Below are 25,629 nucleotides of genomic sequence, written 5' to 3'. Positions count from 1 at the left end.
CTTTGAACATATCGAGTGCACTGATGCCCACAAAGTCTCATGTGCTGTTTTTTAATTCTGCGAGGATGCTAGCCATTGGTGGGATTCCTACAAGCGATCAATGACCGAACAAGCGCAACAAGGGTTGACATGGAATAGGTTCAAGGAGATTGTAACCAACCAATACTTTCCACGCTCCTACCGCAATCAAAAGGAGGCCGAATTCTTGGATCTCAAACAAGGAGAGTTGTCCATCACCGACTACGAAAGGAAGTTCAACCAACTTTCACGCTATGCCACACGTCTAGTCAACACCAATGACCAAAAGGCGGATAGGTTCTTAAGGGGACTGCGGCCAGAAATTCGAGGAATTTTGGCGGCTCAAGAAATTCAAGATTATGCTTTGGCCGTGAGACGAGCTCAAGAAGTTGAGGCAGGTTTGGAGATGGATAAGCTGCCGTGTAAGAATATGGTTAGGAATGAAAAGAGGAAATGGGAGGATCCAAGCGATGGAGGAGGAGATACGCAAAATAAGAGGGAGAGAGTGGAGCCCAAACCTAATGAAGCACCCCAACTAAGCTACCCCCAATGTCCGAAATGTAACAAACACCATCTCGGAAAATGTTTGTATCGATCTGGAATATGTTATTATTGTCATGAACCGGGTCACAATGCGACGATGTGCCCTCATAAAGGAAGGAAGGAACCCGAAAAGCGAGGAAATGCACGATTATACCATATGGGAGGGCCGGACGAGGCAGAAAACCCTTGAAAAGGTACGATAAGTTCTACTGCTATAGAATAGAGATTAATATAGTAACAAGTTACCTCACAATAGAACAAGTTTTTAAGGCTCAAGAATCATGATTAGAATTTCGAGGACGAAATTATTTTAAGTGGGGTAGGTTGTAACACCCCGATAATTTAGATTTATTTTATAAGTTTAATTAATAGTATTTTCTTGTATAGCTTATTTTTTTAAATAATTACATGATACATATAGATACACACCATTAATTTTATCTAGACTATTGTTATTATTATTATTATTGTTATTATTATTATTATTATTATTATTATTATTATTATTATTATTATTATTATTATTATTATTATTATTATTATTATTATTTTGTTTCCTATTAGAACTAGAACTCTTTAAAGACTAGTATAAATATGAGATAAATTTTCAAACCCTAAAACACACACACACGCTGAAACTCTACGCTAGCATTAAGAATCGGTATTTTGTTTCTTCTCCTCCTCCTTATTTTTTATTCACGCAAGGCTTTATGAAATCAGTAGCTTTTCAATAATTTCTTAAGTCTGTTTCGAATGTTAAACATGTGTAGGTTGACTAATAATATACTTCAAGCAAATAAATTGGTTAGTGGCTAACATATGAAATCATCTGCTGGATTGATTGTGCAAGCTTATTTTATGGTGGACAATTCAAAACCAACTATTATTTGTAACCACCTCGAAATATTTTTCCTAATTTTAGATTACTTTTGATATGATTTAACCATATTTTATTGTAATAATTTCTTCAATTTCGAAACATGGTTAATTAAGTTTTCTTAATATTTATAAGACAAAACTTTGGCTTATTATATAATATAGCATGTATAGACGTACTATTATATAGGTTTGTTTATAGGATTTTAGTTTAAGTTAGGATTCATATTAATTAAAACATTTTTTTATGTGATCGGTGCAGTGCAATTAGGATCCTTATTCCGAAGTTGATTTTATAAGCTTCGACATTAAGGTGAGGGATTTTACGCTTATTCATATAGTTATATATATTTTTATTCTCGCGTTGATTACTTGTTTACGTGCATCTTATGACTATGTTGTTATGTGCGATCATGGGACCTAAGCCATTGATCTATGTTGTTATGTGCGATCATGGGACCTAAGCCATTGATCTATGTTATGTGTGATCATGGGACCTAAGCCATTGATCGATCATGGGACCTAAGCCATTGATTTATGTATGTGTTTGGTCATGGGACTTAAGCCATTGACTCAAACTATGATTATGTTTGTCAAGGGGCTCTAGTCTCTTGGCGTATGTTTGCGAGTATGATAATGTGATTTAATTATATATGTGACATATATGAATATTTTGTCATGTTCCTCACTGAGTATATTTTTCAATATGCTCACCCCTTATTTTTTCAGTTTTTCAGTTTCAGAGTCGAAGTGGCCATGGAAGTGGAGAATGACTAGGGATAAGGATTTTACATTGAACATTTTAGTTGAACTCATTAAGTTTTATTTTGCTTTTATGATACTACTTTAGTTCGGCAAATGGATTTTTAAATTAGTTTAAATTTTTCCTTATAAATTAAGAAATTACATTATTTTACTATCTTTTGTTCTCTAAATTTTTAAATAGTAAAGTTTATGAAAATTGGGGTGTTACAATTACCCCTAGTAATAAATTATATTTATAACTTCAAATGTGTTAGAATAATTAACAAGTGTGTATGAGACGAAAACATAAACATGTACATGTACATATATGCCCATATGAGTGGTTAAATCGTTTAGCCCTATCATCGTACACGATCAATAATTCCACATGGCTGTATTTGTAAAATATCTCTTATTTATTTGCACTATAGTATTTTGTAGCATCGAATACACCCCTCTTAATTTATTACTATAAATTATGAACATTGTAATTATACTGCGTATGATAAATTTTGAATACAAATTTACGGTTCAATGCAATGGCCAAATACTAGTACAACTAGTTTATTAGTTAAACAGAAAAAACCAGAGAAATAGGAGTATAATATTTTTTCCAAAATCCCCAAATCCCAAACCCTTGTATGCACAGATGAAATTCGCCTGAAACCCTAGAAAGAAGAAGCCCTCTTCGATCATCGGCTAATGAAAAGCTCGGAAACGACATTTCCACCACTCTGCCGTGGTTTACCGCTCTGATTCCCGTTTGCAATAATTCGTTTCAACCCCAGCAGCTCCGCTGATTACTCATACAGAAAGCTGAAACAATGTCTCTGCCGCCGCTGGAGTGTGTATACGTGACGGAGGACGCCGTTAAAGAATTGAAAAATCCGAATTCGAATTTCAAATTTAATTCTCCTGCTCATATTCTCCGATTTCTCTACGAGCTATGCTACACCATGGTAATATTAGTTGTTTCCTCCTGTTTGTCTGCACCTCGAGTTGTTTATCCCGCTAGTAGTTTGGGGAGGAGGGTGCTTGCTCGTGGGACTTGGGGGTGGGGGTGGCTTTCTTGCAATTATCTCTGCTTTTCTAGGTCGGGGGTTTGAGTTCCCTCCACCTTTTCTTTTCGGCGTTAAAGTTCTTGAAGAGGTTTTCTTGGTGGGTTTCTCCTGCCTGCTGAATTCAGTAAATTCTGGGTTTTTTTCTAATGAATGTTCACATTCTTTTTGGTTAGGTCCGAGGGGACCTGCCGTATCAGAAATGTAAAGTGGCTTTGGAGGCAGTGGAATTTTTGGATTGTGATCTGGAGGGGGACGTGGGATCATATTTTGCTGATATTGTTTCCCAGATGGCTCAAGACGTGAGTTCTTTAACACATTTATTGGATCCTGTCATCATGTATTTGTACGAGTAATTTTGTGGAGTTGGTTTGAGCTTTGCTTTTAGTTTGCCCATGGAGCTTCTGAACATGACATTCTATGTGAGAGGAGAAAGAAGTTAAGCCTGTGATGTAAAGTACATGCAACACATTCAGTCCGTAATGAATTTGTATTTAGATCAATTAGGCTTTAAGAGGAAATTCTGTAGTCGCAAAAAAGTTTTTTTTCCAACTGTGGGTTATTGTATTCATCTTTCTGTTGGTAGGCTTTATGTTTCTGGTCTTCTTAAAATCAACCAACCTTGCAACCGTTGGTGCTTGGCCTTGTTCTTTTTTCATTTGAAAGTTAGTTAATGATGTTACAATGCTTGTTTGCAAAACTTCTCATAGTACATGAATAACTGAGATTCCAGAGCACGTGTCGCTTACAACATGATACAAGATATAGCACCCGTGTAATTGTAACTTTTTATTTAGTCTGACAACAGAGAATCTGAACTCAAATAGTCATATCTTCATAAGAAGCGCCTTGTTGGATTTAATATGGTGTGGTTTAATATCAGTCAACAGCATAATCATGCAAACTTATTTTACTCTTTTATATACTTCTGCCTACCTATCCCTGCCATTTGAAATTTACCATATTAATTAAGATATGAGGTGTGAGACCTATGTTGTGATTACTTAAAAATGTTAATTTGACTGTCACTGGAAAGGAGAGAAGGGATTCTGCGTCATCATCAAAATGCTATTTGGCTGAACCTCAGTTCAAGCAGGTTCTTCCAGAAAATGAATCCTTGGAGAAATGCTTTTGCCTGATAAAGTGAATAACTGATTGAATGTGGTGACCTTTCCAGCACATGTTATTTTTCTCATGTATTAACTCACATTTATTAAAATTGTATTTACTGCTATATGAGTTTGGTTGCTTCTGTGCATTGATTATTGCGATTGTATGCATCTTATAGCATCTGTGTGGATAGGAGATTGCATTTCTACATTCACCTCAATCTAATTTGCATTTTCTAATTTCTTCCAGCTCACCATGCCTGGGGAATATCGTTCCCGTCTTATCAAACTGGTAAGAGTCCATCACCATCTTAGTTTGAATTTACAATGTATTTTTCTCTCAGTTATCACTTATCATCCTTAAAATGAACTTAAACAGCAAAGAAACCCCCCCCCCCCCAAATAAATAAATAAAATGAAATAAACTGAATGAAAAATAATCTCGTGTGGTTTCTAGTACAACAGGACTTCACTATGTTTTTGATGTGTCACATCTTAGAGGAAATTTATGAATTTTTCTAAAACAGATAAATGATCTTTATAATGAAAGGGAGATAGAAATCTCATTAGGATCGACTTGGAATATGTTGGCTGCAGTTCTTCTAAAGTGCAGTAGCAACTAATTGGTTAGCAAAAATGGCTCTGACATATGGACGTTATGTATGATGTGCAATGAAAATTAATTCAGGCAATGCGTTACTACGACTGATAAGGTATAAAAATTGCAAAACTGCCACATCTTGAGTTCACATGCTATATGCCACATCTATATGACCTTTTTTAATAATAGCTCTCATCTGAAAAACCCTCTTGGTTTTGTTTTCTAGGGCCCAGTTCAAACTGACTAGAGTCATTACTTTACCAATGACCTGATTTTGTTTGAAAGTGACGACTGCTTTATTTCATGTTGCCTATCAAATCTAGTTGTGTTTTGCAAATGTATGTTACAATTGTTTGAATATGTTCTTTTCTCCAGTCTGATGTCTATCTTCTTGACTTCTATATCCATTCTGCTTGGGTTCTATCTCTCTTCAGTTGTTTAAAATCGGAACTTTGTTAAATTGGTGTGGACAAAGCATGGTAACCGCAACTTATTGTGTGCATTAGCTATCTTTGATGTGCAAGTAGTTCCTTTCCCCCCCCCCCCCATCTTCCATGTTCTTAGGATTTTGACCCTTCTAGTTCTTTCTTTCTATTTTAGGCAAAATGGCTGGTGGAATCTGCGCTGGTTCCATTGAGATTTTTCCAGGAGCGTTGTGATGTGAGAATATTTTGTTTGAGTTACTTTTGTTTCATATATAGAGGAACATTGTAAAGCAGAAGAGTTGACAGCTCTTTTCCACCTATGTAGGAAGAATTTTTGTGGGAGTCCGAAATGATTAAAATAAAGGCTGCAGATTTGAAGTCAAAGGAGGTACTTCGAGCTTCAGTTGCACATACTGGAAAATTCATAGCAATGCATGTCTGTAGTTGAGCATGTATTCCTATTCCTATTTGTTCTTGAAAGTACAATTTCTGGTTTCAGGTCCGGGTAAACACCCGACTCCTTTATCAACAAACTAAATTTAACTTGCTTCGTGAAGAAAGTGAGGGCTATGCCAAACTGGTAACCTTTCTCTCCCAACTGACGTTTCTTTGTCCCTTTCCCGTTCCATTCTTTATGCTGCTGTTTTGTGAGGAATTTGAGTTTTCATGTTTTGTTAACTCTTTTGGTTTTCAGTCAGTAGTTTTCTGCTCTCAATTTGGTACCTTCTTTATTCTTATTGTTCCTACTGCGTGATTTGTGCGAAAGTTGATAAAGTTCATCTAGATCATGTTCATTTGTGTGCTAAAACAAATGATGGGAATTTATATCTTTTAACAGAAACATTAATGTCTCAATAAGGGTTCAGAAATAATTTAACTGTAGTGAGGGTCTTTTCTCCCTGGTGAACAGTATATATTATCAATCTTCGAAAGGTCAAATCCTTTTGTATCATACTCGTGGACTTTTTTCTTGGAGAGATACTCTAGGATTTTTCACAGGTTCTTTGGGTCATAGTAGTCTGTATACCTACACATATAATGGAAAGATATGTCACTGGTTCAGCCTATGTGGGTTTTGAAGTAGATGTCTCATCACTTGCTGTAAACTTTCAGTTGATTCGTATTTTTTTTTTCCATTTCTCTTAAAAGAAAGAAATTGTTTAATTGGATCACATCTGTTTTTAATTTGTCCTTCTGGTGAGCAGTGATATGGAAGAAGCTTGATTAACTATCACATATTATTTCCGCCTCAAAAAAGTAAAATAAAATCATTTATTATTGCAAATATCCTGAACAGTCACTCCAGTTTCAGAAATCTTTGGGTGGTGGGTACCGTGGGTTGGAGTTATGCTCCCCAAACATTGGCGAATGATTAGTTTTGTTCCCCTTATTTGGTCGATTATTACATTTCCAGTGTCTTTCAGGTTACCCTCCTGTGTCAAGTTCCTGAAGTATCGACTGAAAATCAATCAGCTGCAACAGTTGGCATAATTAAGGTAATGACTATTCCATGTTTTATCTTTAAATTTATGTATCATCGATTTCTGATTTCTGAATTATTGCAGTCTTTAATTGGTCACTTTGATCTGGACCCCAATCGCGTTTTTGATATTGTAAGTCGGATGTTCTTATGCTAATTTTGTGCTTACATATTTGCCATTTATTCATCATTTACTGCTGGACGTTTTTATCTGAAGGTGTTGGAATGTTTCGAGATTCAGCTGGATAACAGTGTTTTCTTGGACTTGATTCCAATATTTCCTAAGGTATGCTGGTGATGATTTTTTCAGTTTCCACCATCTTTCTTTCTTTCTTTAGACCTTAAGCGTATCTATATTCTCAAGCATGTCTGTATATCTATGCTTTTTGGTACTATATTGAGGGTGTGATTGTGGGTTTATTTTTCTCTATGCAGTCCCATGCATCACAAATTCTTGGATTCAAGTTCCAGTATTTTCAGCGCAATGAAATCAATACTCCTGTACCGACTGGGCTTTATCAGCTTACAGCTTTGATGGTGAAGAAAGAGTTCATTGATGTTGATAGCATGTGAGTAAATACTGTGCATCTTCGTTGGGTCATAAGCTGGTTCTCATGCACTTCGATTCAGATAGTATGCATTCAAGTTTCCTGCATTTCTTACTCCACGCATCTCCTTTTGTCTCTTTCCGCTAGGAACTCAAATTTAATTTTCACTGGGTAGAGGTAAAGGCTTTCCGAATTAATACAACCTGAAGTAGATAATTGATCTTTTGCTTGAATTGTCTCGTTGGATTTAGTTTAAACAAACATCAACCAATCCATACAGATTACAAAATTAAAGCCGCAATTATTGAAAGATGGGAAGGAGGAACACTTAATACCTACTACCAGTGCGTATACTTTGTTCTCCCTGATTTGGGTTTAGCAATGAATTCTCATGTCAAATTATTATTTTGAAAGATTGTGAAATGATCTTGGGACATGAGACTATCTTCTCTTTGTTGTAATTTGAGTTTTTTCGGAAAATGTGAACAAGGAGTACCACATATCTGAAGCCAAGCTAGTATTCCTTTTATATAATTTCTGATATATTCGGGGACCTAACTATATTTATTACTGGCTTAAGTTTGCAGAAGTAAATTGATTGTAGTAGAGCAGCTACTTGGGTGTTATTGTGGAAGATCTATTTGTGCCCCTGGCTTTTATCTAGTATGAAATATTATTACCTACCTTGAATATAAATAGACCGTTCCTAAAATTATCTACATACTGGTCAGGACAGTTCTCTTCTCGTCTTCTATAAATTGTTTGTTCAATGTAGATTATAGATGGAGATCCCTTTTCTTTCCATTTTTCCTTTATAAATATGAAAAAATGCCTGTAGAAGTGAAGTTCTTTGCAAAGTTATTTATTTTTCTGCTTAGGTCCAAAAACACTCCTATGGCTGACTCCAAAAATCAAAGACCCCCTCTAAGGTTATGTTTTGCGCAATTTAACCCCTATCGTCTCAATAAATAGTATAGATCCTGCACAAAACTAATGACCTTCAAAATGTCGTTACTGATAATTCAATTTTTGCATTTTGTTTTGTGAGCTTCTCATCAATACATCTTAGTTCAGTTGTGAAAGTTCATAAATACATCACCAACCGAGCGTAGTCATCCCCAATTTCAACTTCTATCTTTCTTTCTAACGGGACATTCATTTTAAGTCTTAAACTCTTGTTCCTTAATTGTCTCTCACTTCAATTCTAATCTACTTCTTCATTCTGAAACCCGAATTCCTTGGAGTTTGCAATGAGCTGAAGCCCAATTGGATTCTCAATTTAAATGTGTTGCATTTCTCGAGTCTCTTTCATTAAGAGTATGAGATGAGATGGTGACAATGGAAAGTTTGATTGGATTGACACAAGGTTTTAATTTTAAAAAACATTTTATCCTTGAGGCGTTTTCTTTACGCTTCGAGGCTATCCAGGGCGTAAATCATACAAAACACATAAAATTAAATCCAATATAATAAAACACATATAAACATAGCAAATATGTGAAAACACATAAAAACATAAGTTTGTAACTACTTATTATAAGTCATTACGTCTTTAAAATCTTAAACTCAATTCCAATTAGGCTGCAAGACTGAGAGAGGGAGAGGGAGCAGGAGACTTCTGCCAGTTTTTCTTTAGGGTTTAGCGTTTAGGGTGATTTTTTGTCCTTTTGATTTGTTAATTAGGGCTGTTTGTTAACCCTAGTGCCTCAGCTGAGAAAGGCGTGCATCCCGTTCGGACCAGGTGAGGCGCTGCCTCAGCCATAGATTTTGACCGCCCCGCACCGAGGCACACCTCAAAACCTATTTTTAAAACATTACATTGGCAAACAGAAGGAGTGTTTGCACTTTGCACCACTCTCGGCGACTACGGTGGCAACGACCAAGCTTTTCTCCTCGCTTTGGATGCTCTCCCATTGTTGCCATTGCCCTTGGTCATGTTTAGAAGAAATCATTTTTTCCCTTTCTAGACTACCTATTCTTCCTTGGCTTGACCAATAAGTATTCCTGTGGAACAACAATTTCCCTCTCCTTCCTCATATATTTATCCAACTTCCACCTTGATCTTCGGATACACCGCGGCAACACACTACACCCGGATGCAGAGTTACCGCACTTGCATCTCTTCCTAATTCTACAGGCGAAGGAGAAAGATTAGGAGCTCCTACAATGCATAGTGTAAGGGGGGTCTAGGCGAAATGGTTGATGCAGGTGATGAAGTTGAGAGTTTGGGTGGAGAAGGGACTATTTTGAGGTAGAGTTGAGGGATTCGATCCGGTCCAGCTGCTTTTGTGGTTTGGCTGTACCGGGAGATTGGTGTCGAATGACTCGAATCCATGTTTCTCTCCCTCTCCTTATTTTTTTTTTCCTTTTCATTTTTGGTGACAAAAGTCAAGGAAAAAAAAATCAAATTTTCAGCAACGACGTTTAGTTAGAAGGCTGTCAATAAAAGGGGGATTCACACTCTTTATTCAGGCGATAGGGGTTAAGTTGTCAAAACATAATGTTCGGGTGGTTTTTGATTTTTGGTGTCAACCATAGGGGTGTGTTTGGTCCTTAGCCCTTTGCTTTTCTTTGGGGGATCCACACACACTCTCTCTCATATATATATAGGAGGCATTTGGTTTGAATGAAGACATGATTGATAAAATATTTCATCTTAATCAAGTATTTGGTTTGCATGATACAACCCGTGATGGATAACTCAGCCGCACTCTAATTATCCAATTGCATGATTATTTATCACCTCAAAGTTGGATTGATTATTTAATCATCCTCCAATCCTATCAGTCAATCTTATCTATCTCATCCACTAAACCAAACACCCCATAGGGATGGGATCCGGTGACTATCATCCGTTTGGTGAGACCTAAGAACACATGCACAAACACAAAAATCCATGAAATAAATGAAACACATAGACATGATTTACTATCAACTAATGTGGTTGTGCGTGTGTTACATTTACTTGTTCAATTTGACCATCTCTTGTTCATGAATTTTGTGTGTTTGTGCATGTGTTCGTAGTTCTCACACAAAAAGGCCATTTTACCTGATCCTAAACATGATGGGATCTAGTGAGAATCATTCATTTGGTGAGAACTAAGAACACATTCACAAACACAAAATCCATGAACAAGAGATGATCAAATTGAACTCATAAATGAAACATTTATTTCTTAAGTGTCGAGTCAGTTGACCTACACGACATGATATTGATTAGCATGTGCTGAGGTTCATGCAGTCATATTCTGTTATGGACATGTCTAATATACTGTATAGATGGCTACCAATTTTTTTCTCTATGCTTTGACCTTGCAGCTAGGACTTTTCTACTATTATCTTGTTTTAATCAGTTCACTGTTTTTATGTTTTCATTCCATTTTGCTCCTCTTATGCCAAACTTTATCATGTTTCTGGGATCTTATGATCACACCCTGAGTTTTTCATTTCTTATTCATGTGATGTTTTTCTGTGTCACTTCATCTTTCATGATCAACTTGGGCCTTTATCCTGCAATGCTAACAACTCCGTCCACACTTTTTACCTTTTGTTCCCAGACTGCTGCTCACATTTGATATTTTATCTCTTCAGATATCCACATTTACTTCCCAAAGACGAAGTAGCATTTGAGCAGTATACTGCCTTTTCAGCTAAGAGGCTTGATGAGGTAGTTGAAATCATTTACTCGATGTTTGTTGCTATTTCAAAGAATTCACTTCTTTCTAATTTCACAAGTCATCCCCCTTTTTCTGTGACACCCTTATTGATTGTCACCCATCAGATGTTTACTTCATTTATATTGGGTTTCGTTACTCAGACATTAACTGATTGCTCAAATTGATCCTGATCGGCATCACTGTCTCACTTTGAAAGCATGATCACTTTGTTTATTTGTTGAGATCTACACCATTTACTTCTAGTATGCTTTTTTTGCTTTCTTTCTCTATTTAACGTTTTCCCTTTGGCTGTTAAATATTGCATCTAATTATCTGTTGTTCATCTGGGATGAGTAGGCCAATAAAATTGGGAAAATTAATCTAGCTGCCACTGGAAAGGATCTCATGGATGGCCAGGATCAAGGAGATGTGACTGTAGATCTTTTTACTGCTCTTGACTTGGAAACAATGGCTGTTGGTGAAAGATCGCCAGATCTTGCTAATAATCAACCTCTGGGTTTACTGATGGGCTTCCTTGCTGTGGACGACTGGTAATCTGAAACTATCTAATTAAAATATATGGAGATTGTCTTGATTCTGAGCCACCATCTGCTCTAATCCCTCCTCTGTTGCAATCTTTTTTGCCTGATCTTTGTTATTGGTGTTGGTGTAATCTTTAATGGTCGTAAACTTAAAGCATGATTTGTTAAAAGAACTAGTAAGGCATGTAATATGTGTAACAGTTGGTTATAGTATATCCACAACTTGCATGTACGCACTACTCAAGACCTTTAGCTTTCTACAGTTGAAAACATGGAGACTTTCCAGAATGTAGATCTCTGGTTCAGTTGGGAAAGCATATTTATTGAACATTGATTTCCTTGGGCCTTGATAAGCAAAAGGTTGTCTATTAACAAGCTTTTCTGTGTGATCCCAACAGAGACTATGGAGTGTTAATGAGTCATCTTCAGTGATGAAATTAAACTAAATCAGATATTGACAACTCAATTGCCTCAAAAAAAGAAGAAGATATTAACAACTCAAGAGTCACAATAATGTGAATGACTACACAAATCATGCAAAAGATAATCAATGCTGGAAGTCCATATCACACTTGTATCACCTGCACCTAAAAATGGTCAGTGCAATGGTGATGTATCAGCTGAAATTCCATGTAGTCTTTTGGATAATCTGATAGAATAATCACAAGAGCAGTCCCATGTATTCTGACTTATAAGGTGCAGACTCATACATTGATTTATCTAGTTTTGAACCTTTTGGTCTAGAATTTTTCTCATTGAATGCTTATGTGCTGAAACCTTTGTCCCCCCACCTCCACTTTCATTATCCCCCTAGCCTCTATTTATGCCTTAAGCATATATTCTAAACCAAGGGGATAATAGATAATTTCCATTAAGAACCACATTTGGCGTGACTTACTGTTTGCATTTGATGTCTCAGGTTTCATGCTCATCAACTATTGGAGCGCCTTTCCCCCCTTAATCCTGTGGAGTATGTACAAATTTGTAGTGGATTATTTAGGTAAGTGATCATATGTCGTGCAGTAAGGTTTCAAATTAAAATGAAAATACTATGGCTCTAGCATGAAATTCTTATGGTACTTCTTGTCTTTCTGTCCAGACTCATTGAAAAAACAATGTTACCTGCTTACAAATTAGTATCTCAAACACAACTTTCAACTACTGGCACTTCTTCTGCCTCTGGAGCTGATTCGAATCCCGGAAGTTCAAATAGATCATTTATCAATTTGCCAAAAGAGCTATTTGAAATGCTTGCTTCTGCTGGACCCTATCTCTATCGTGATGCTTTGTTACTGCAGAAGGTCTGTCATCCTGATCCTGGCATTCTCTCAACTTACTGGTTGCCTTTCATTTTCTTAAGATTCTCTTTCCTGATCTCTGTACTTGTGTGCAGATAACCAGAGTGCTGAGAGGTTATTACCTGTGTGCACTGGATCTTGTTAATGATGGTGATGGGGCATTTGGTTCTCATTCTGTTACCACAAGAATTCAAAATCCTCGCCTCCACCTGAAGGATGCAAGATTAAGAATTGATGAAGCACTTGGAATGTGCCTTCTTCCTTCTCTGCAGTTGATACCTGCAAATCCTGCAGTTGGTCAGGAGATATGGGAACTTTTGAGTCTTCTTCCTTATGAGGTTACTGTTGAACACATATCCCATGTTCCAGTTTTCCATTTTATTATCAGTTCAGTTTAGCTGAGTTATGGTCTTATAACTTTTTCCATTAGGTGCGCTATCGTTTATATGGCGAATGGGAAAAGGATGATGAACGATTTCCAATGATTTTGGCAGCCAGGCAAACTGCAAGGGTACAAATTATTTGCTTGATTGCTTCTATTGCTTTGGTTCGTTCATCAAGTACTGTGTAATATAATGTTCATCTTCTGTAGTTGGATACTCGAAGAATTTTAAAACGCCTTGCCAAGGAAAATCTTAAGCAGCTTGGAAGAATGGTTGCTAAATTGGCTCATGCCAATCCAATGACAGTTCTTCGAACAATTGTTCATCAGGTAATATACCTAGCTGTGTAAATTTGTTCACTTAATACTTGGCCTTTTAGCTAAATGAGTTTTTGACTATTTTACTGTGCAGATAGAGGCTTACAGGGATATGATCACTCCAGTTGTCGATGCATTCAAGTACTTGACACAGGTCTATCATCTATATTTTATTCTTCTCCCTCTTTATCTTATTTATTTTCTTGCAACTAATTCACTAAGGTATTTCTATCTGATTTGAGTATGCAGTTAGAGTTTTGGATTTCTAGATATTAAGATTTGAATTTTTGTAGCTGCTTTGTATTACAAAAAAAATAACTGTTTGTTGTAACATTGTTAATTCAGCATTTCTATGCATTTGAAGATATTGTAATTGGAAAACACATTTCATGGTCTCATGGGGCCAGTGTGTGTTTCTCTAATGGTAGCAAAGAGACACCATTGATATTTTGGGGTTAGACGACCAGACCACTCATATCCTGACTTCCTCCCTCTGAGAAGGCACACACTCACAGACATGTATATGTTGAGTGTATGGGGTGGGGGTTAGGTGCTTACCAAAATTGAATTTTGCAGAATTACTAGATGAATAATTCTTTCAGGTGAATGAAATTGCAGATACTGCCAATTCAACAGCTTAATCCTGGAGGATATTTTTATTTGGTCTACCTATTTTTTTGTGGTCTGAGGTGCAAAATCTATTAAATGAGATAGTTTCTGTAGTTTTCCCACTTTTTGTGCTTTGAGGTCCAAAGTCCATTAAATTGGTTTCGTAACTTGATATCTCGTATGAACGACTTTGAGCTAAAGTCTAAGACTCTAAGGACATACTTTTCATGCTTTTTGCATCCTTCGCAATAAAAAAATGTATGTGAAGCACATTATCAAGTTACCCTTATTCTTTTCTTGTGTCTTACCATAATTTACTTTAGCATCAAGAATTTTCTGTAAATGATCTGATTTAGTTTTCACACCCTCATCATTTGATTGTTTCTAATGCTTTCTGCTTTCTTAACAGCTCGAGTATGATATATTGGAGTATGTTGTGATTGAACGCTTGGCTCAAGGTGGACGTGAAAAGCTAAAAGATGATGGTCTCAATTTGTCGGATTGGCTCCAATCTCTGGCATCATTTTGGGGTCACTTGTATGAGTCTTTTTCACCACTATACGACTTTGATTTGCTTGTTATATGTTTATGATATACTGCTGATTTTGCTTGTTCCTTATTGAGCATATGATGCCTTTGAAATGCTTTTGTTGATGTGTATTGTCTTTACATGCATCCAAATGGTTTGTTCCGTGAATGTATACTAGTTTTCCTTGTGGAGTGGTTGCTTCAAATTCATAAAATTTCTAGTTTTGTACTTTTATACCCTTTCTGTTCCTTTTTAGTATGTTATTCAAGGGATTGGGTTTCATTCATATTTTTTCTCTTTGCTTCTGGTGTTTTTCTCGAATACTTTTATCTAGGGAATTGTGTCGTAAGTATATAAACAGTTTAGTCTAAATGTGATCTATTATTTCTGCAAAGAACTTAGATTTCCACGGTTAATGCTCTACCCAGTTTGCGGGTTGCTGATTATTTACTGGAGAAGCTGGTTAGTGGGAGCTGGAGATGTGGTGGACCTGGCAGATTGAATGTTGATTGGCTATACAGTTTGCCTTTCTCTTTTGCACTTACACCAATCAGAATAAACCTGATCTCCTAGACCGGGAATGCTTGTTTATTTTGAGGGTAAAGAAGCCTATCTGAGGGGCAAGGACATGCCTTAATCCTTCCTGCCCGTGTAGTTTCTGTTTTCTCTCTCGATGCCCAACTATTTTCTTAAGGAGGTTGGGTGGGCTAGCTACTTTGGCTAGTGGAAGATTGTCATTTTTATATTGGAATGGAGTTGCTGGTGTTGGCTAGGTTTTGTCATGTTGGCATTTATGCTTCATTAACATCCGAAGGCTCTAGCTATTAGCTCAACAGCTCACATGATGGGTGGAGAGCAAGATCTGTTTGACCTCTTAGGTGAACAACTTTGATCATAATCTGGACTGTTATTTTGAGAATGGGGTGGTATTTTCATTGCTAAGAATATTCTTTAGTCCATTAGATGTTTTGCTAATGAGAGTAATAGCCATACCAAATGGAGTATGTTGAGTACTGAAGAAGTAATTAATTTGTCGAGGGTGCTGTAGACGCTGATGGCCATACTCTGCTGTATATCTTACTTATTTGATATACATGCATAAGTGCCAATTACAAGGTGGAGTTCAGATTGCTATGTGTCGGAGACGATGAATTTTCCAAGTGAATTTCTACCCCTCTTACATTTTGGTTGCTTATTGCTTCGGACGTGGCATTGAAATTTTGCATTACTTTCTCTACTGAGAGTTGCACTTGGACAAAGAATGGCCAAGAACTACTTCTTGTATGTTCCTCAAGGTGGCATTATTGGTATTTTTAGCATCAGGAATCATCAGTATGCAATCCTGTGAATGAGAGGATATTTTGGAGTTCTGTTGGCAGACATATTCTTTAGCACTTCATCTTTCTAGCATGTAACATTGGGGTTACATGGGAAGATCAAATCAGTTTTCCTTCTGCCATTGGTGCTTTGAAGAAGGGAGATCTTGTTTTTCTTGTGCATCATCCACCAAAGCTCTGAAGTTACGATATCCAAATGAATGTAAGATTGAGAGGCATTTGACAGAAACATGAGTTTGATGTCAAGGCTAGTAAGTTGTAAGATTTATGAACATGTAGATGTTGGATATACATTGTATACAATATTATATTACCATCTAATATTAAACAAATTCTTGATTGTATCACCAGTTTCTGTTTCTGTGCTCCACCTTCTTGTTGCGGCACTTGCACTGTGCTTAGAGTGAGTAATGTCTTATTGGTTCTAAAATGACATGCTTGAAATATTTATGTTAAAGGATCTAGCATTAGGCATTTCTTTTTAGTGTCCAATTTGACTATATTGCAGCACAAGAATAATCTTTACAATCATTGGGGTTCTCGTGCTTGTTTGATGTCGGTGAAAGGGCCGTATTGGAATAGATGTCTAGTGTTTAATTGAATTAGTCTTTTCATAGTGTAAGTATGATGTCCTTGTTGGAGGTGATGATATGATATAACTATAGAACTGTTTTGCATGTTATCCATTGTTACCCAGTGTGGGTGAATATGAATTTTCATTTTGTCATCTTTCTGACTATATGGTAGATAGGTCTGCCTTATCCTTTTGGACAGAAGAATATTCCTTCAGTCATTTAGATGGAGTATGCCACAGAGATTTCTTTGAAAACTACTGCTCATATTTTCTGTGTGCGTCCTTCAGTCTGAACAACACTGTGGTGCTATGTAAATCAAGACCACAAAGTTTGAACATTTCCTATATTTTAAATGAAAAATGAAAAGGCTAACCTGGGTTCATTTTTGTTATATAGCGCATTAAACCTGTACATTCTTTATTCCTTGAATTGTAGGGTTTTTTTAGTCTTTTACAAACTCTTATAAATCCTGGTGTTGAGTCCATTATTTTGTTAGATGATTGTGACTTGATTTTTTTTGAGTTTCTGTTGACTTTGGATATATGATCTGGCATATGGTTGAGGATTCTTATTTTATTCTAGGTGTAAAAAGTATCCATCAATGGAGCTCAGGGGCCTTTTCCAATATCTTGTCAATCAGTTAAAGAGAGGCAACGGGATTGAGCTTGTCCTCCTGCAGGTTGTTATGTCCTGATTTTTGTTAGTTCGTGTTTATTGCTAAAGTATATTGTGTTTGTAGTCTCAGGAATGCTCCATGGATTTTTGTACAACAGATGTGTCTCATCTCATACTGGTTAATGAACATTTTTCTTTGTAATTTTTCATGGATCCCTACAGGAACTAATTCAACAGATGGCTAATGTCCAGTACACGGAAAACATGACTGAGGATCAGCTGGATGCGATGTCAGGAAGTGACACACTCCGTTATCAGGCAACATCATTTGGCATGACAAGGAATAACAAGGTGCTTTTGCAACGTGCTTTGTCTACTCACTGTAGCTCATTTGCGTATTTAATTTTGAGTTGTGAAATAGTCAGTACCACTCTAAACGCCAGTGCATCTTGAAATTTAATTTATAGAATTTTATGAGGTTTTCTTCTATGGTTACAGGCGCTGATCAAGTCTACGAACAGACTTAGAGATTCTTTATTCCCAAAGGAAGAACCCAAATTGGCTATTCCCCTTTTGCTCCTGATAGCTCAGCATCGTTCTGTGTAAGCTCTATATGTTTTAGGTCATATATTTACCAGATGAACAGAAGATTGGCAGTCTCGACTTATATTTACTCATTTATAGTGTTTTCTAATGAGTAGTCTCAGTTATGTAACAATTTTTTTAATGCTTTGTAATTGTTTTCCTTTGCAGGGTTGTCATTAAAGCAGATGTGCCGTATATAAAAATGGTATGTGAACAGTTTGATAGATGCCATGGGACCCTTCTGCAGTATGTGGAATTTCTCTGTAGTGCAGTGACACCTACGTCAAGTTATGCATTGCTGATTCCCACTCTTGATGAACTTGTGCATCAATATCATCTTGATCCCGAGGTTTCTTCATTTCTTTTTTGATTCTTTGGAACTCTTTCTTGTTTGTTTGTGTGAAGTTATGCAAGTTTTAATGCAGAACATATTGCTCAAGTAAATAATGAATTGAGGACTTAAAACATTGCTCTTCATGTCTGTATATTTAGGTCGCCTTTTTGATTTATCGGCCAGTGATGAGACTCTTCAGGTGTCAGAATAGTTCCAGTTCCTTCTGGCCTTTAGAATGTAAGGAAGCAGAGGACCCTGTGAGTGCTGACAAGGAGCCTGAAGCTTCAGAGTTGTTTTCAACTTTGGCTCTAGATCTTGGATCTGCTCGCAAACCTATATCGTAACCATTCTAGCTATCTTTTATTATCTGCATTTTACTATCCATGTTCTTTTGTATATTGATAGCGCTATAACAGCATGCTGCTAGCAGCTGAAATTAATGGTTTGTCTTTTGCATATACCTTGCAGATGGCTCAATCTTCTTGACACTGTCAAGACAATGCTGCCTCCGAAAGCATGGAATAGCTTGTCTCCTGATTTATATGCGACTTTCTGGGGTCTTACATTGTATGATCTCCATGTACCGAGAAATCGTTATGAATCTGAAATTGCAAAGCTGCATGGATCTCTTAAAGCTCTTGAAGAACTTTCTGACAATTCTAGTTCTGCAATTGCTAAGAGGAAAAAAGATAAGGAAAGAATTCAAGAGTCTCTTGATCGATTAACTGCAGAGCTTCAGAAGCATGAAGATCATGTTGAGTCTGTGCGACGTCGACTTGCCCATGAAAAGGATACATGGTTGAGTTCATGCCCAGATACTTTAAAAATCAACATGGAATTTTTGCAGCGTTGTATATTTCCTCGCTGCACGTTCAGTATGCCAGATGCTGTATATTGTGCCAATTTTGTAAATACACTTCACTCCTTAGGAACTCCGTTCTTCAACACTGTAAATCACATAGATGTTTTGATATGCAAAACATTACAACCGATGATATGCTGCTGTACTGAGTATGAAGTGGGTCGACTTGGGAGGTTCTTATTTGAGACTCTGAAAACTGCTTATCATTGGAAGGTTCGAGTTTATTGTATATTTAACTTTAATGTTATTTTATTCAGTACACCACTAGCAGATCTTTAATATTTTGCATCTTTGAATGTTTGTATGTTCATTTATTTATCAGAGTTTTATTCTGCAGAGTGATGAATCAATATATGAGAGGGAGTGTGGAAACATGCCAGGGTTTGCTGTCTATTATAGATATCCGAACAGCCAGCGTGTCACCTATGGCCAATTTATCAAGGTAAGTAGGTGGATAACTGATAATTTTCTGTTGAGTCTTGTATTTGGTCTCACAATGGATTTCGCTTCTCCCTCTGAATCATGTTGTTTGTGATCACTGTCCACTCACTATTAAGTGATCCTCCATATGTTAACTGAGCAGATATTCAATCAACTGACTAATATACTCAGTACACTGTCTGTACAGTGCTCAAAAATGTGCATGTACCATCATATAACTTGTTTTCTAAATACCCGAATCTCAATCACCACCATTGCCGTCCTTAGCCTATAACAATATAATGGAAAATGAGATTATATTGGTGTTGTCATATTTTCCTTAAGTTTCTTTTCACTTCTACTAAATTCAGTATATTCTTGCTTGAAGGTACATTGGAAATGGAGCCAACGGATCACTAAGCTACTAATTCAGTGCTTGGAATCAACTGAGTATATGGAGATACGGAATGCCCTGATTATGCTAACTAAAATTTCAAGTGTTTTTCCTGTTACTCGTAAGACTGGCATCAATCTTGAAAAGCGGGTAAACTTTTGGTTTCTTCTTGGACTTCTGTTCCTAGATTTGCATGAATCAGGCTATGGACAATCTTCTTTTATTTTGCACAGGTAGCCAAAATAAAAAGTGATGAAAGAGAGGATCTCAAAGTTTTAGCAACTGGTGTTGCTGCAGCATTGGCTGCTAGAAAGGTAAACTATGAAACTCATCCAAGCGGTACAGACTTCAGTCTCTAAGCAGCGAGGTCTAGGGTTCAAACCCCACACTCCCCTCCCCCAAGTTAAAAAAAAAAAAAAAAATCAATAGGAGCTGTTTGGGAAACAATTTCAATTTCATTTCCTATTTCTTTCAAGATAATTTTCTTTTTTGGCTACATGATGAGCGTATTTCAAGTGAGCGATCTGATATCTATGCTTAATTTTGCATGTGCAGCTGCTATAGAACTGGGAGATGTGCTTGATTACTTAAATTTAGTTTTGAGTTTGCTTTACATCATTGTGACCTAGCAGTATACTATTCTGGATTTCAAGCATTGTGGATATTGTATAGCAGTTTATTTGTTTACTCAGATGATCTATTAATTGATTTCTATCTTGCTTTCTGTTGGCAGCCTTCATGGGTTACAGATGAGGAATTTGGCATGGGTTATCTAGATATAAAGGCTGCTCCCGCCCCTGCTTCCAGGTCATTATCATCGAATGCTAATGTCCTGCAAAATGGGGCTGTTTCACAGGCTGAGCAAATGGGGGGCCGAGCTGTTTCTGTGGGAAACTTGCTTTCGGATTCTGGGAATCTTGGCAGAGATTCTAGAAGAACAGATGGTAATATAGAAAAAGATAAGAATGACTTGCTGAAAACCGAGCCAGCTTAATTGAAAGTTGAAAGTCTGGGATCATAATGTGTCTGATCAATGTTTTCTGCTGTCAACTGATTTGCATTCTCAGTTGACAATCTAAAACAGGTGGATGAATCAGCAAACAAACAATTGGAAGAGAACTCAAAAGCTAAAGAACCCGAGGTAAGGGCCAGAGAACTTCTAGAGCTCTATGCCTGACATTTTCCCTATCATTATTTTGTGATATCTATATACTACTTATTTGCTGTTTAAATATTACCTTATGGATACAGACAAGGCCTGTGGTGAAAAGGTCTTCAGCAGCTGGATCTCTTGCTAAGCAGGCGAAGCCGGATCTTGCTAAAGAAGATGATAAACCCCTAAAAAATGTTGGCAGAGTTTCAGGTTCATCCTCTGGTGATATATATGTATATATATATATATATATATATATATATATCTGCTTATCCACAGATGGCTGACTAATTGCAGTTGATAACATTTCTTCGACAATTTCAGGAAATGCTGCCACGACTGCTTCTTCAGCAAAAGTGACCAACTCGTCCAGTAGATCTTCAGACTTTCATTCTGAAACAAAAGTGGAGGTCACCAATTCAAAAACTTCTGATTCAAAGATTCATGGAGGGAAAGATGAGGGAATTGAATATTCTGATGTGAAACAATCAACTTCCAGGACTATACATTCTCCTAGGCATGAGAATCTTATTGCAACTTCTAAGTCTACTGAAAAACCTCAAAAAAGAACCAGTCCTGCTGAAGATGTTGACCGGCTAAATAAACGCCGCAAGAGCGACGTTGATTCAAGAGACACAGACAGTGGTGAGGTTCGATTGTCTGAAAGGGAGAGGTCAAATGATTTGCGAGCTACGGATAAACTCCACATGGCAGCATCTGAGAAATCAGGCTCTGATGAACAGGTCAGTAGCAGGGCTACAGATAGGGCAGTGGATAGATCAAAAGAAAAAAGCAGTGAAAGATATGATAGGGATTATCGGGAGCGTCCTGACAAGTCCCGTGGTGATGATCTTTTATCTGAAAAGTTGAGAGATAGGTCACTGGAAAGGCATGGAAGAGAGCGGTCTGTTGAAAGAGTACAAGAAAGAGGTGCGGATAGGAACTTTGATAGACTGGCCAAGGATGATAGGAATAAAGATGACAGAGGCAAAGTGCGGTATAATGAAGCATCTGTTGAGAAATCCCATGGAGATGAAAAATTTCATGGGCAGAGTTTGCCTCCACCTCCACCTCTGCCACCTCATGTGATCCCTCAGTCTGTTAATGCCAGCAGCAGGAGAGATGATGATAGTGACAGGCGTTTTGGAAATGCCAGACATACACAAAAGCTTTCACCTAGACATGATGATAGAGAAAAGAGAAGATCTGAAGAGAATGCTTCAGTATTACAAGATGACACAAAACGGAGACGAGACGATGAATTTCGAGATAGAAAGCGTGATGAGCGCGATGCAGTATCAATCAAGGTACCTGAAAGAGCCACTCATCTTCTTGCTATTTTTAGAACATTCGAAGTTACATATTAAACCTCCCAGCAACATGCTTTTAGATGAGGCGTTTGTCCAACATAGTGTCCCATCTATAAAAAATTTCCACTTGCATTTGAGGGGTTTTGTTTAAAAGTATTTTAGATTAGATGTGAAATCACGGTCGTCTCAACCTTTTTATCAGGTCAGGTTGTCATTCGGTTTCTTGTATCTTTTAGATTAGAGATTGTTTTCATTCTTCATATGTTTGATGTGTAGATGGATGAGAGGGAAAGGGAGAAAACAAACACCAAGGAGGATATGGATTTAAATGCTTCTAAGAGACGGAAACTCAAACGGGAGCATATGACGTCAGAACCTGGAGAGTATTTACCATCCGCACCCCCACCTGCTCCCGTGTCAGTTAGTTTGCCGCAGACGCATGATGTAAGAGACAGGGGTGACCGCAAGGGGGCTATAGTGCAACGCCCAAGTTATGTTGAGGAGCCCGGCCTACGCGTCCACAGCAAAGAAGCACCCAACAAAACCCGACGTGATGCTGATCCGTATCCTTAATCTCTATGTTTACCCTACACAATTGCATATCTTTAAAATTGGCATTTCTAAGCAAATTTTTTGTAGCCTTAACTTTGGATTTCAGATTATATGACAGAGAGTGGGAAGATGACAAGAGACAGAGAGCTGAACCGAAGAGGCGGCATCGCAAGTAAAGAAATGCCATCATTCAGACCTGTAGCTTGCCAATTGGAAGAAACTCAAAAGTTTCCCTAGTGATTGTTACTCCCTACTTATTTGTGTTGATTATTTCAAGGGAAACAAATTTGATAGGGGCCGGTCGAGCTTAAATTTAGTAGAGCAACTCCCCTAAAACAGCAACTATTGTAATCACTTGTGCAAGTTCCACATTTTTAAAGTGGATAATGTAGAATTTGAGGATGTACCATTTTTGCTTTCTTCTCTTCTAATAATGATTCTTCAGATGGAGAAAAGGATCACCAGATTTATATATAGATTAAAAGTTTTTATTAACTTGTCTCTATCGAGCAAAAAAAAAATATAAAATCATTATGTTATACTCTTTCTGTCCTATTAAATATGGCTCTATATTTTTGGACACGGTTATTAAAAATAAGAGTAAGTAAAGAATAAAAATTATAGAAAGTGATGCAGTTTATAAATTTTTGTGAGAGCGAGTATTTTTTTTTAAAATGAACTATTATTAATGAGATAGATGAAAAAGAAAAATTAATTATTATTAATGAGATGAATTAATAATAAAATAGATGAAAAAGAAAAGTGAATAATTATTAATGAGACGAGCGAAGTAGTTGTGATTTGGAACAGTATATTGGTAGAATACAAAGGAAAGAATAAATAAAGAAATAAGATGAGTTTATGAAGCGCAAGCAGTATCATGGAGCTTAAGCCATGGGTGGTGGTTCTGCAATGGCGTATTAGGGCATGATCCATAATTAATTATATTTGGGTGGCCATGAAATGGATTGGGAGATTGAAAACCATAGGGATTGTAAATTTCCATCTGCCATGCGCCAGCGCTGCTGTTAATGGAAGCCTCCAGAAGCTCCTCCCATCCTGCGCCATCGCCATCGCCATCATCTTCCCACTTTATCAGTGGCTCCACCTCCACCTCTTGGTGTGCTCCGCTTCCAGAAGTCTCCCCTGACTGCCACATCCGATCGAGGAAGGTCTCTAGCGCGCTGATCTGGATCGCCGGAATCCGCTCAATGAAAGGGTACTCGTAGGGCCCACAGTATCCCATGCCCTTGCACCAATCGTGGAATCGGGAGAGCTCCTCCGCCTGCGCGGCCGCCTTGGTGTAGATGCCGAACGCCGCCACGCAGCTCCGGTAGGGCATCTGGATGAGATTGTCCAGAACCTTGTCCATCTCCGCCCTAAACACCGTGTATCGCCAGATGCTGTCGCGGATGAGGTGCTTCATCGCCGACTGCACCAGCAAGCTTCTGGAAGGCGCCGGCGCAGGCCAGCAGTCTATGGCGCGATCTATGAGGCTCTGCAGCTGAGGCAGGACCTCCATCGTCCTCGCCATGTCTTCCTCATCGCCATCGTCGTCTCCTTTGCTAGAGAAGAAGGTCTGTGCGTCTATGGCTTCGTCGAGTAACCTGGCGTAGGCTCTCACGAAGGCGGTGTAGTCGTCCGACGCCGGAGGAAGTGAAGTCTTGGAAGTTGCATGGGTATAGGGAGAGCGTGCCGTTGGTGCGGGCCCACAGGAGCTCGGCACGCAGGGGGCCGTCGTCGGCCACGGAGCGGAGGAGGCGGTGGAGGAGGAGGAGGCACTTTAGGGCCACCCGCCACGACCGTGTCCTGCGGAACCGTCGCGCGAAGCTGAGGGCGAAGGCGGAGTAAGTCGCCGGAGAAATGTTGAAGATCTTGAGCAGCTCGTGGACGTACCTCTCCGGCAAGGCGGCGTCGTCGTGGCCGGTTGCTTTAGTGATTATAAGGTCGACGTCGCATAGGCCGCCGACGGTGGCTATCTTGGCGTAGCTGACGCACGTGCGTTCTCTAACGCACGTGAAAACTCGATGAATTCGCTTCTGCATTGTCACGAGTTAATAGGTAGAGTGTGTATGGAGAGTTATAGTTGGTTTCTTGTTTGAGATACCTTGGCTTCGTATACAACGTTAGCTACAAGCCGGCATGCCACTTAGACTTATTCATATTTCACATATGACAGCTTCTACTTTGTTATGTATTCTACTATGCTTTGCTGGGTCTAGAACATACGTATTCTATGCAAATCTCCATCTAGACTGTGCCACAATTATTTTTAGGATTTGTAAAGTGTATATCACTTTTTGCAAAGACATAATTTCTTATTATAAAAAAATAAAATAAGAAATTCATTTATAATTCAACTCTAACCACTCATTACTTAATATAATACCACATTTTCTCCACTAGAAAAAATATGTATCACTCTTGTAAAAATCCGTGTTGAATCTAATGTGTACGCTCTTGCTGGACAAAGATAGTAATTACTGTAAATAAGCAACAATGAAGAGAGAGGGGTGTGTAACAAAGAGGTGAGACTTGAGAGAGAAGATGAGAGAGATAGTTAATTGCATATGTACTACAGATGAGAGAGGGAATTAATAAGATTTAAAATAAAGTCAGTTTTGTATTAAGTAGAATTTAAATATATAATTTACACTAAACTCTCCTAATAACCGTGCCTAAAAGTTTTGTGTCTTTATTATTGGGACGGAGGGAGAACTATATTTCCCAAGTTTGAGAGAAAAGTAATTGCAAGT

At 37.8% G+C, this 25,629-nt stretch overlaps 1 protein-coding gene and 1 pseudogene across 1 annotated transcript; one reads left to right on the top strand and one right to left on the bottom strand.

Moving 5' to 3' along the window:
* Positions 1–2,562: 2,562 nt before the first annotated feature.
* On the top strand, positions 2,563–23,368 carry LOC130996160 (THO complex subunit 2). The gene is made up of 34 exons (XM_057921668.1): positions 2,563–3,140; positions 3,416–3,541; positions 4,599–4,640; positions 5,550–5,609; positions 5,700–5,762; positions 5,874–5,954; positions 6,799–6,870; positions 6,940–6,987; positions 7,072–7,140; positions 7,290–7,423; positions 10,994–11,069; positions 11,416–11,609; positions 12,520–12,600; positions 12,700–12,901; positions 12,994–13,236; positions 13,329–13,409; positions 13,491–13,610; positions 13,693–13,752; positions 14,617–14,744; positions 17,231–17,327; positions 17,486–17,614; positions 17,762–17,865; positions 18,017–18,197; positions 18,341–18,522; positions 18,651–19,257; positions 19,382–19,486; positions 19,853–20,008; positions 20,092–20,172; positions 20,592–20,802; positions 20,926–20,999; positions 21,110–21,221; positions 21,336–22,318; positions 22,598–22,884; positions 22,980–23,368. Exons 1-34 carry the CDS (start codon positions 3,006–3,008, stop codon positions 23,047–23,049), a joined length of 5,394 nt encoding a protein of 1,797 aa, XP_057777651.1. The 5' UTR covers positions 2,563–3,005; the 3' UTR covers positions 23,050–23,368.
* A 208-nt stretch (positions 23,369–23,576) lies between these two features.
* LOC130996159 (putative clathrin assembly protein At2g25430) lies at positions 23,577–25,115 on the bottom strand (annotated as a pseudogene).
* Positions 25,116–25,629: the final 514 nt, after the last annotated feature.

This window comes from Salvia miltiorrhiza, chromosome 7 (assembly GCF_028751815.1).
Source record: "Salvia miltiorrhiza cultivar Shanhuang (shh) chromosome 7, IMPLAD_Smil_shh, whole genome shotgun sequence".
Classification (NCBI taxonomy): domain Eukaryota; kingdom Viridiplantae; phylum Streptophyta; class Magnoliopsida; order Lamiales; family Lamiaceae; genus Salvia; species Salvia miltiorrhiza.
Note: the sequence above shows the minus strand (reverse complement) of the source record. Positions and strands in the feature narration are given on the sequence as shown.